Source organism: Felis catus, chromosome B3, assembly GCF_018350175.1.
Source record: "Felis catus isolate Fca126 chromosome B3, F.catus_Fca126_mat1.0, whole genome shotgun sequence".
NCBI classification, from domain to species: Eukaryota; Metazoa; Chordata; class Mammalia; order Carnivora; family Felidae; genus Felis; species Felis catus.
In genome coordinates, this window is record NC_058373.1 from 48,143,690 (window position 1) to 48,156,406 (window position 12,717).

General features: G+C 36.9%; 1 protein-coding gene across 5 annotated transcripts in view; it reads right to left on the reverse strand.

Moving 5' to 3' along the window:
* Positions 1-12,717, reverse strand: part of TEX9 (testis expressed 9) — an 80,928-nt gene that overhangs the window by 29,544 nt on the left and 38,667 nt on the right. For all 5 annotated transcript variants that reach the window (XM_045059272.1, XM_045059270.1, XM_045059271.1 and 2 more), the window contains 3 exons: positions 12,139-12,317; positions 9,337-9,419; positions 8,747-8,920 (listed from right to left, as the gene is read on the reverse strand). In XM_045059272.1, coding sequence (XP_044915207.1) covers positions 8,747-8,920; positions 9,337-9,419; positions 12,139-12,317 — 436 coding nt within the window. The remainder of the gene's footprint in view (positions 1-8,746; positions 8,921-9,336; positions 9,420-12,138; positions 12,318-12,717) is intronic.

Consider the following 12,717-nt stretch of genomic DNA (forward strand, 5'->3'; position numbering starts at 1 on the left):
GACAGAGACCATCGAAGTAGATAAAAAAGCAAAACCCAATTTTATACTGGCTATAACAAACTCATTCTCAGTATAAAAGGCAGATGACAAGTAAAACGATGAAAAAAGATGTATCACACAAACACTATGCATCATGAAGCTGGAACTACTACACTAATATCAGAAAAAGTAAGTCGACTTTGGAACAAGAAATATCATCAGAGATTTTAAAAAAGTATTTACAAAGAAGCATTAATCAAAACCACTACAGTCCTAATTGTGCAGGCATCCAAAATAGAGACTGAAAATACATGAATCCAAAACTGATATAACTGAAAGGAGAAAAAGACAAATCCACAACTCTAGTCAGAGATTTCAGCATCAGCACCTAATAAATGATTAAGCACTTTAACAACACCATCAACAAACTCACCCTAATATTTGCAGAACACTCCATTCAACACAGCATACTATATATTTTTTTCAAATTACATGAAGTATTCATCAAAAGATGCTAAATGCTGGTCCATAAAACTAGTTGAGATAAATTTTAAAAGAATGAAATCATACAGGGTAGGTTCTCACACCACAGAATTAAAATAGAAATCAACAGAAAGGCATGAAAAATGCCCAATTATTTAGAAATTAAACAATATACTTATATATAATCCAATGATCAAGAAAAATTATAAAGGAAACGGGAATATACATTGAACTTAATGAAAATAAAAAGACAACATCAAAATTTGTGGAATGCAGATAAGGCAGCACTTAGAGGAAAATTGATAGTTTTTTTTTAATTTTTTTTTTCAACGTTTATTTATTTTTGGGACAGAGAGAGACAGAGCATGAACGGGGGAGGGGCAGAGAGAGAGGGAGACACAGAATCGGAAACAGGCTCCAGGCTCTGAGCCATCAGCCCAGAGCCCGACGCGGGGCTCGAACTCACGGACCGCGAGATCGTGACCTGGCTGAAGTCGGACGCTTAACCGACTGCGCCACCCAGGCGCCCCGAAAATTGATAGTTTTAAGTGCTTATGTAAGCAAAGAAGAGACGGATAGAAATTTGAGAGTTGCCAGCTAACATGGAGGAGCAGCAAGGAAGTTTTTTTTTTTTTTTTTGCCTCTCTTATCCCTGAAATGCAGCCAGATCAACACCAAACCATCTTGCACACCTAGAAAACTGATTTGAGGATTAACATAACAATACAACCTGAACCACAGAATTCAGCAGGTACATGGCACAGAGACATGAAAAGGGGAGAGAGAAGCCAGAGAGGGTAGGGAGCTGGTTTTGCTTGCAGAGAGAGGATGGAGAGTACAGAAAAAGCACTCCCCCCCTAAAGCTGCTGGAGGGAAAGAGAAAGAGTAGAAAACCTGCAAGGGACTGAACAAGAAAGGGAGAAAGGAGAGGGCTTGGATACCTTTCAGACTGTATGAACAGGGGAGTACAGAGTCTGAAACTCTGCAGCTTGATACCTGGTGGAGCTCTAGTAGGAAGAGCGAATCCCCAGGAGAAGACAGTGAGGACCAAGGGGTCCTCAGGCCACATGGAGAGTGGCGGTTCCCCTGCTGGGAGGACATTTGATAGAGGCTGTGCGGCCTCCCCAAAGGCAAAGGTCCCAGGGGGTTCTGGAGAACAGCCATGTTCGCTGCTGTTGGAACAAGGACGTTGAGGGTGAAACCTGGCGCCAGATGTGTGTTGTAACTTCCCATAATCCTTGAAACACTGCTGCTACATGATTGTGCAAACTTTTTCTGGGGCAGGTAGGCACCTGGCTGTAGCCTCTGGGAATCTGTAGCAAAGCAGTCATGTGAAAGTTCCTGAGGGCAGGCCAGCACCTAGCGATTCCCCAGAGGGTCTGAGTGGGTCAAAGCTGCAGGACCCTCAGAAGTGAGGGGTTTAGAAACACAGCCCCATCTGAGATAAAACTTAGGCCAGGTGCTGCCTGGTAGGCTGATGGCTTGGTCACAGTATAGAAGTGGGGAGTTAACAGAAGCTGGAGACAAAGGAGGGGTGCTTGATTGCCAATGCTCAAGAGCACAGAGTTCTGATACTAGAGACAGGGTAGCTGGGTGATACCATTTTCACCCCTCTGTTGCTACATGTGTCACAATAATCCACACCAGTAAATTAAGCAGTGCCATCTACCAATAAATTAGGCAGTGCCATCTAATGGAGAATAGTGTCATTACTCCAAGCCCTGTCCAACTGGGCCAACTGTTCTCTAGAGGACCACAAGTCTCTCTGTCTGCCTAGTTCACGGACTATAAAGTGCTTCATAGTTGGACTTCTAGGGTAAACTGAATATAACTTTAATCATATTTCATTCTGTTCACTGGTCCATCTATCAATTTTTTTCCTTTTATTCTTGAATATAGGAAGAGAAAACAATTATTTTTATAAAGAAGATTTTTAATTTTTTCTACTATATTTTTTTACTTTTTGGTAAATTTTTTAGTTCTATTTTACTCTCACCATTTCAATTTATTCTATTTTAGTGTATTCATCTTTTAAAATTTTCAAACTTTTTTTTTCTTTTCTTTCCCTTTTTTCTCTACTCTATCAAACCTCTTTCAACAACCAGACCAAAACACATCTAGAATCTAGCATCCTTTGTTTTTTTCTGTGTTGCTTTTATTTATTTATTTATTTATTTATTTATTTATTTATTTATTGTATTGTATTGTATTGTATTGTATTAATTCTTTTTCTTCCTGCAAAATGACAAAATGAAGGACTCACCCCAAAAGAAAACAGGACGAAATGACAGCCAGGGACTTAATAAAAGTAAGATGTATGAACTAGAATTCAGAATCACAATAATAAGAATACTACCTGGGGTTTAAAAAAGCATAGAATCCCTTTCTGCAGAGATAAAAAAAAAAAGTAAAATCTAGTCAGGATGACATTAAAAATGTTGTAACTTAGATGCACTCTTACATGGATGCCCCAGTGGCAATGATGGATGAAGCAGAGCAGTGAATCAACGATACAGAGGACACACTTATGGAGAATAATGAAGCAGGAAAAAAGAGGGAAACTAAGGCAAAAGAGCACAATATAAGAATTAGAGAACTCAGGGACTCATTAAAAAGGAATAACATTTGAATCATAGGAGCTCCAGAAGATGAAGAGAGAGAAAAAGGGGTAGAACTTTTATGTGAGCAAATCATAGAGGAAAACTTTCCTAACCTGGGGAAAGACACAGACATTAAAATCCAGGACACAGAGAACTCTCATTAGATTCAACAAAAACCAACCATTGACAAGACATATCATAGTCAAATTCACAAAATACTCAGACAAGGAAAGAATCATGAAAGCAGCAAGGGAAAAAAGTCCTTAACCTACAAGGGAAGACAGATCAGGTTCACAGCAGACCAATTCACAGAAACTTGGCAGGCCAGAAAGGAGAGGCAGGATATATTCAATGTGCTGAATCAGAAAAATATGCAGCCAAGAATTCTTTATCCAGCAAGTCTGTCATTCAAAATAGGAGAGAAAAAAAGTTACCCAAACAAACATTAAAGCAATTCATGACCATTAAACCAGTCCTGAAAGAAAATTTAAGAGGGACTCTCTGAGGAGAGAAAAGATGGGGGAAAAAAGACCCAAAGCAACAAAGACTAGAAAGGACCAGAGAACACCACCAGGAACAACAACTCTACAGGCAACATAATGACAATAAATTAGTATCTTTCAGTACTCACTCTAAATATAAAGGGCTAAACGCTCCAATCAAAAGACACAGGGTAACAGAATGGATAAGGAAACAAGATCCATCTATATGCTGTTTACAAGAGACCCATTTTATTTTTTTTTAATTTTTTTAAATTTTTTTTATTTTTTAATACGAAATTTATTGTCAAATTGGTTTCCATACAACACCCAGTGCTCATCCCAAAAGGTGCCCTCCTCAAAACCCATCACCCATCCTCCCTTCCCTCCCACCCCCCATCAACCCTCAGTTTGTTCTCAGTTTTTAAAAGTCTCTTTGGCAAGAGACCCATTTTAGACCTAAAGGCACCTTCAGATTGAAAGTAAGGAGATGGAGAGCCATCTATCAGCTAATGGTCACCAAAAGAAAGCCCTAGTAGCCATACTTATATCAGACAATCTAGATTTTAAAATAAAGACTGTAACAAGAAATGAAGAAGGGCATTATATCATAATTAAGGGGTTTATCCACCAAGAAGATCTAACATAGTAAAGATTTATGCTCCAAGTGTGGAAATACCCAAATATATAAATCAATTAATCACAAACATAAACTCATTGATAATAATATCATACTAGCAGGGGACTTCAACACCCCACTTACAACAATGGACAGATCATCTAAACAGAAAATCAACAAGGAAACAATGGCTTTGAATGACACACTGAACCGGATGGACTTAACAGATATATTCAGAACATTTCACCCTAAAGCAGCAAATACACATTCTTCTTGAGTGCACATGGAACATTCGCCAGAAGAGATCACATACTGGGACACAAATCAGCCCTCCACATGTACAAAGAGATAGAGATCATACCATGCATATTTTCAGACCACAGTGCTATGAAACTTGAAATCAATCACAAGAAAAAACTTGGAAAGATAATACTTGGAGACTAAAGAACATCCTACTAAAGAATGAATAGGCTAACCAAGAAGTGAAAGAGAAAATTAACAACTACATGGAAGCCAATGAAAATGATAACACCACAGCCCAAAACCTCTGGGACACAGTAAAAGTGGTCATAAGAGGGAAGTACATAGCAATCCAGGCCTTTCTTAAGAAGGAAAAAAGGTCTCAGAAACACAATCTAACCTTATACCTTAAAGAGCTGGAAAAAGAACAGCAAATAAAACCCCAAAACAGCAGAAAACAGCAAATAATAAAGATTAGAGCAGAGATGAATGCTACTGAAACCAACAAAAGTAGTAGAACAGATTAATGAAACCAGGAGCTTGTTCTTTGAAAGAAGTAACAAAGTTGATAAACCCCTAGCCAATTTGATCAAAAAGAAAAAGGAAAGAATCCAACTAAACAAAATCAAGATGAAACAGGAGAAATCACAACTAACACAGCAGAAATAAAAACAATAGGAGAGTATTATGAGCAATTATACACCAATAAATTAAGCAATCTGGAAGAAATGGACAAATTCCTAGAAACATATAAACTACCAAAACTGAAACAGGAAGAAACAGAAAATTTAACAGACCCATAACCAGTAAAGAAATCAAATTAGTAATCAAAAATCTCTCTCTCAAAAAAAAAAACAACAAAACAAAAAACATGAGTCCAGGGCCGGATGGCTTTCCAGGGGAATTCTACCAAACATTTGAAGAAAAGTTAGCACCCATTCTTTTGAAGCTGTTTCAAAAAACAGAAATGGAAGGAAAACTTTGAAACTCATTCTATGAAGTCAGCATTACCTTGATTCCAAAACTAGACAAAGATCCCACTAAAAAGGACAACTACAGACCAATTTCCCTGATGAACATGGATGCAAAATCCTCAACAAGATCTAGCCAACCAGATTCAACAATACATTAAAAGAATTATTCGCCATGACCAAGTGGGATTTATACCTGGGATGCAGGGCTGGTTCAATATCTGCTAAATAATCAATGTGATATATCACACCAATAAAAGAAAGGACAAGAACCACATGCTCCTCTTAATAGATGCAGAGAAAGCATCTCACAAAATACAGTATCCTTTCTTGATAAAAACCCTCAAGAAAGTAGGGATAAAGGATCATACTTCAAGATCATAAAATAGGGATAGAAAATCATACCTCAAGATCATAAAAGCCATATATGAAAGACCCACTGGTAATATCATCCCCAATGGCGGAAAAGTGAGAGCTTTACCCCTAAGGTCCGGAACACAACAGGAATGTCCACTCTCACCACTGTTATTCAACACAGTATGGGAAGTCCTCGCCTCAGCAAACACAAAGGAATAAAAGGCATCCCAATCGGCAAGGAGGAAGTCAAACTTTCACTCTTCGCAGACGACATGATACTCTATACAGAAACCCAAAAGATTTCACCAAAAAACTGCTAGAATTGATCCATGAATTCAGCAAAGTCGCAGGATGTAAGATCAATGCGCAGAAATCAGTTGCATTCCTATACACCAATAATGAAGCCACAGAAAGAGAAATCCAGGAATCGACCCCATTTACGATTGCACCAAAACCCATAAAATACCTAGGAATAAACCTAACCAAAGATGTGAAAAATCTATACACTGAAAACTGTAGAAAGCTTATGAAAGAAATTGAAGAAGACATTAAAAAAAATGGAAAAATATTCCATGCTCATGGATTGGAAGAATATTGTTAAAATGTTGATATTACCCAAAGCAATCTACATATTCAATGCAATCCCTATCAAAATAATCCCAGCATTCTTCACAAAGCTAGAACAAACGATCCTAAAATTTGTATGGAACCAGATAAGACCCTGACTAGCCAAAGCAATCCTGAAAAAGAAAACTAAAGCTGGAGGCATCACAATCCCACACTTCAAGATGTATTAAAAGGCCAGAATCATCAAGAGAGTGTGGTACTTGCACAAAAACAAACACTCAGATCAATGGAACAGAATAGACAACCCAAAAATGGACCCACAAACATATGGCCAACTAATCTTTGACAAAGCAGGGAAGAATATCTAATGGAATAAAGACAGTCTCTTCAGCAAATGATGCTGGGAAAAATGGACAGCAACATGCAGAAAAATGCATCTGGACTACTTTCTTGCACCATAAACAAAAATAAACTCAAAGTGGATGAAAGACCTAAATGTAAGACAGGAAGCCATCAAAATCCTAGAGAAAGCAGGCAGCAACCTCTTTGACCTTGGCTGCAGAAACTTCTTACTTGACATGTCTCTGGAGGCAAGGCAAACAAAAGCAAAAATGAACTATTGGGACCTCATGAAGATAAAAAGCTTCTGCCCAGCAAAGGAAACAATCAGCAAAACTAAAAGGCAACCGACAGAATGGGAGAAGGTATTTGCAAAGGACATATTGGATAAAGGGTTAGTATCCAAAATCAGTAAAGAACTTACCCAACTCAACACTCAAAAAACAAATAATCCAGTGAAGAAATGAGAAAAAGACATAAATAGACACTTTTCCAAAGAAGACATTCAGATGACTAACAAACACATGAAAAGATGCTCAACATCACTCATCATCAGGGAAATACAAACATCACTCATCATCAGGAAATACACAATGAGACACCACCCCACACCAGTCAGAATGGCTAACATCAACAACACAGGCACCAACAGATGTTGGCAAGGCTGTGGAGAAAGAGAATCTCTTTTGCACTGCTGGTGGGAACACAAACTGGTACAGCCACTCTGGAAAACAGTATGGAGGTTCCTCAAAAAATTAAAAATACAACTACTCTATGACCCAGCAACTGCACTACTAGTTATTTACCCAAGGGATACAGGTGTGCTGTTTCGAAGGGGCACATGCATCCCAATGTTTATAGCTCTACTATCAACAATAGCCAAAGAATGGAAAGAGCCCAAATGTCCATCAACTGATGAATGGATAAAGATGTGGCATATATATACACAATGGAATATTACTCAGTGCTCAAAAAGAATAAAATCTTGCTATTTGCAACAATGTGGAAGGAACTAGTTTATTATCCTAAGCAAAATAAGTCACAAAAAGACAAATATCATGATTTCACTCATATGTGTAATTTAAGAAAAAAAAAACCAAACAAACATAGGGGAAGGGAAGGATAAATAAGATAAACACAGAGAAGGGACACAAACCATAAGAGACTCTGAAATACAGGGAACAAACTGAGGGTCACTGGAGGGGAGGAAGGAGGGGGATGGGTTAAATGAGTGATGGGCATTAAGGAGGATACTTGTTGGGATGAGAATTGGGTGTTACAGGTTAAGTGATGAATCATTCAGGTCTACTCCTGAAATCATTATTAAACTATATACTACATGTTAACCTGTATTTAAATTTAAATGTTCATTTGAATTAAAATGTTCTAAAATTGATCATGGTGATAGTTGCACAACTCTGTGAATATATTAAAAGCCACTAAATTGGGGGACACCCAGTGGCTCAGTCAGTTAAGCATCTCACTCTTGATTTCAGCTTGGTTCATGATCACATGGTTCATGAGTTCGAGCCGTGCATTGGGATCTGCACTGACAGTGCAGAGCCTGCTTGGGAATCTCTCTCTCCCCCTTTCTCTCTTTCCCTCTCCCACTCATGCTGGATGCCTCTCTTTCTCTCTCTTTCTCAAAATAAGTAAACTTTAAGAAAAAGTCCCCAAATTGTATACTTTAAAAGGGTGATTTCAGGGTGCCTGGGTGGCTCAGTCTGTTAAGCATCCAACTTCGCCTCAAGCTGTGATCTCACAGCTCATGAGTTTAAGCCCCGCATTGACTCTTGCTGACAGCTCAGAGCCTGGAGCCTGCTTTGGAATCTGTGTCTCCCTCTCTCTTTCTCCCCCTCTCCTGCTTGTGCTCTGTCTCTCTCTCAAAAATAAATAAACATTAAAAAAATTTAAAAAAATTTTAAAGTGTGGTTTGTACTATATGTGAATTTTATCTCAATAAATCTATTAATATTCTCCTATATATGGTGGAAGACTTTTTAGTAAACACTAACAGAATAAGTGAACAAAAGTGATGTCTACACAAACATGTAACTTTAATGTTTTATAGTGTTTTTAACATTAGGGCAGGAAAAATCACAAAATTATTACCTTTTCTACTGAAGACAGCTGTTGCTGTAATCCATCACATTTTTTATTTAGCTCCTCAAAAAGAGTTTTATATTTTTCTGTTTGAGACTGTTGCAAATTAATTGTTCGCTGCTGTCTCATACAATCTTCTTCCAAGTTTTTTATTTGAGACTTTAAATCCTGAATTTCATTTTCCTATAGTTATAAAATTACAGATTATGTGAAAAATACACAAGATTTGGTATCAAAACATAAAGCAGATAACAAAAAGGAGTTTCATATGATTTTTAATGAGATACTTATATCCATTTCAAGGAGAATAACAAATTGTGTTCCATTCTCATCTTCAAAAATAGAAGTTAGAAGTTTCATTTGTGTTTAATAGCTTCCATTTGTAAATCTTATACAAAAAATTCTAACTGCTAACAAGTATTTAAAATTTTTTCACTTAGTGAAAATTCAACATCTCAGAATAGAATATGTCAGTATTTACATACAATTTTTAATTCAAAAGTTAACTGTAAATTATGTCAATAAACATATATTGTAAAAATAATGAAACTGCTCCTAACATATCTTTAAATATAGAGCATTTATTTTAAAAAACATACCTTCTTATTGCATTCATATACAACATTATCCAATTCCTCCTGCATAACACGGAGTTTGGCCTTTAGAAATCTGTTCTGTGCTTCTGTGGATTTAAATGATTACATTTACTGTCCTTCACTGAATCTAAGATGCCATTAACTGCAGATAGACCATTTTATGAGGAAAAAGAATGCTCAAGATGGCAAGTTTATCAGGAGACCCCTGTTTGAGAACACTAAAGACACTGAATACTCATACTATCAAGGTAAAGGAAAAACAAATCCACCCAACAGAAAGGAACTGTTCACATTTCAACAGTGGAACTGAGTAAAGAGGGGAAAAAACCCCAAAAACCTCTCCTTAGAGTCTGAACCACAAGCCAGTATTCACTCTTGCAAACTGAATTTGTCTTTACCAAGGTGGTACAAAATACCTCAGTCAAAATTTAAAGTGTTTCAGGTTGGTAACATCCCCAGGTGTTTGGCAGAAACAAACACAAAACCACTCGAGCAAAACTCAACTTCAGTCTCAGCCATTGTGATTATAAAATACCATTGACTGTAACACACATGCCAATTTCACGGAAGTTATAATGTAGTCTATGTGCCTTAGAAGCAAAGAAATACACTAATACCTTACTGCTGAAGCTTTCTTGCACAAACTCTAAGATCTGCCTTTGCAAAGTATTTCATTGCTACCTAAAGTTCTTTATTCAATGATATCAGCAGTAAATCTTTGATGTTTCTAGGTGTATACAAGTAAATAAAGTGAAAACTGAAATTAGCACTCACTCCATAATTCATTCAATCATTCATTGAAAAAATATACATTAAGTCTCTACAATGTTCCAGACCTAATAGGGATAAAACAAGCTTTGCCTTCATGGATCTTATGTTGAGTAAACACCCTGAGTGGTCTCTGAGAAGTCATTAGAATATACCCCAGAGAATGCACAAAATCTCTTCATGCATACTCCTTCCAAAGCTCTTCTTTTTATTTTTATTTTTAAGTTTATTTGAGAGAGAGAGAGAGAGAGAGAGAGAGAGAGTGCACATGTGGGCTGGGGAGGTGCAGGGAGACAGGAAGAGAGAAAGAGAGAATCCCAAGTAGGCTCCGTGCTATCAGCACAGAGCCTGACGCAAGGCTAGATCTCCCAAACCGTGAGATCATGACCTGAGCCAAGATGAAGAGTCTGACGTTTGACTGAGCCACCCAGGTGCCCCCAAAGCTCTATTAAATGCTTCCAGTGTTATCATGGAGATGATTAATGATGACTGGCTCTAACCCACCTAGATCTCTCCAGCCTCAACTCTCCTTCAAGCCTCTCGTGTCACTCCAGGTTAGCACAGGATAGAAGGGAAATGATAAATTTAAAAATGTGAAGTTTGCAGTAGCTGTTCTCTAAGGGGAAAGGTGGAAGAATGCGAGAGCCTGAGTTTGTCCATCTCTTTCTCTCCCCAACTAACCTTGGTGTCATCAAGGAGTTGAGTGCTCTCATCTCTGTAGGCCACAGCATTAACCTCCCATCCCCATCTCCCTCTGACTTTAGTCTTAGAAAGCAGTATGTGCTAGTAAACTACTTTTCTTATCTTTTCCTCTTGCCTGTAAGATACCCATTCATATCTGGAATAAGAGAAAAACTCCCCCAAAAGGACAGACACCTAGGCCAAAGACTCTGGAAAGGGAATGCAGGGAGACAAAGTGGCAGAGAGGTGATTCAGCAATAAAAACCAAGTGGCAATTTAAGGTAGTCTGTTGTATTGGTTCTATGTATCTGGGAGCGGCAATATTGTAATGGGACCACGGGTGACTATGTACTGAGAAACAGCCAACATGTGACCAGTGTGTCCTTGAAGGCATCTTGACAAAGACCTAAAGGCAGCTTCCTGCTTCCTTTATCTTCTCTTCTGACAAGTACCCCAGAAAGCTTAGATTTACTAGCCAGTAAATGTGATAAATTCATAAATGAATTGCTCATTTATGAATGACTAGCATGTAGCACAATAATCATTATATATATAAATTGTTATTGTTTTCACAGAATCAGAATTTTAAAGATAACCTTATGACCATCTAATATAAACTGCTAAATTTTGAAATTAAGAAATTGCAATTACAGAGAGGCCAAGTGGCTTGCCTGAACTTACAATTATAGTTCAGTATTAACTCTTCATCTACACTCAACTGTCTTATGTTTACAATAGCATAGGTGGCACCTCATAAATTCAACAGTTCTAGAGGCACTACTGATAATGTTTTTAGAGTATCTAAACTTATTATTTTTCAAAGTGATATGCAGAGAATGAGTTTATAAGAAAGAAAATCACATTCATTAGAAAACTAATTTGATTATTTTAACTGATGCCACATGAGTGATTCATTTATCCTTTTAACATGCCATAAGTAGAATACGGTAACAATCAATGAAAGAAATACAAAGACATTGGGTTTTAAAAAGTATTTTAATGTTTAATGATAAGCTATGGGGCATTTTAACCTTAGTTGAACAGTGGTCAATGAAACCAATACCATATAGTCTTTTTCATTTTTACTTTTTATAATGGAAAATGTCAAACATATAAAAGTAGAAAGACACTGTCAATGAAAAACCACTTTCCTATCATCCATTTTCAACTGACTCATAACCAATTTTATGTCATCTATAATTCCACTCATTCCTCCTACCATCATGTCCCACTAGATGATTTTGAAACAAGTGCAAGATATCACAATACTTTTTTTAAATGCAAAAAAATATTTCCCAAATATCTGTTTCTAAGTAATTGTGATATACAGATAAAAATAAACAGAAGAAAACTTACCTATTCCAATGTCATTACTAACACCACAAAAAATATCATCATCGATACAATCAGATAAGCCTTCTTCCTCCAGTTGCCCTTCAATTTTACTAATTGTTTTAGCAAGAGAAAAGTCTGAGAAATCCTCTGGAATGGCAACATCATTGGCAGTCTGTACATCAAAGTATTTCAATTTTATACTATAAATAAACATACACACACATATACATACTCATTATATATTATATACAATGTCAACATACAAAGGAAATATGACTTTTATCCAAATAAAAAAGATCAAAATTATTAATTAAAAATTATTAATTTTTAATTTATGATGAAACCTATAATTGATACTTCCAAGGATTATATTATAAAAGACTTGGCTGACTTTCAATCTTTATGAATCACACGGCCACAGAGCTAGAGAAGGCTTATGAAACCAGTTTGTCTACACATTGCTTCCAAACAAGTAAACATCAAAACTAAGAGTGCTGAACTTGGCCTCCCAAGTTAGATCCAGACTGTGGATTTTAACTTATATGCTGCTGAAGAACTATATAAAGTGATATTGCGTTTAGCCATAATTCTGCAAACACT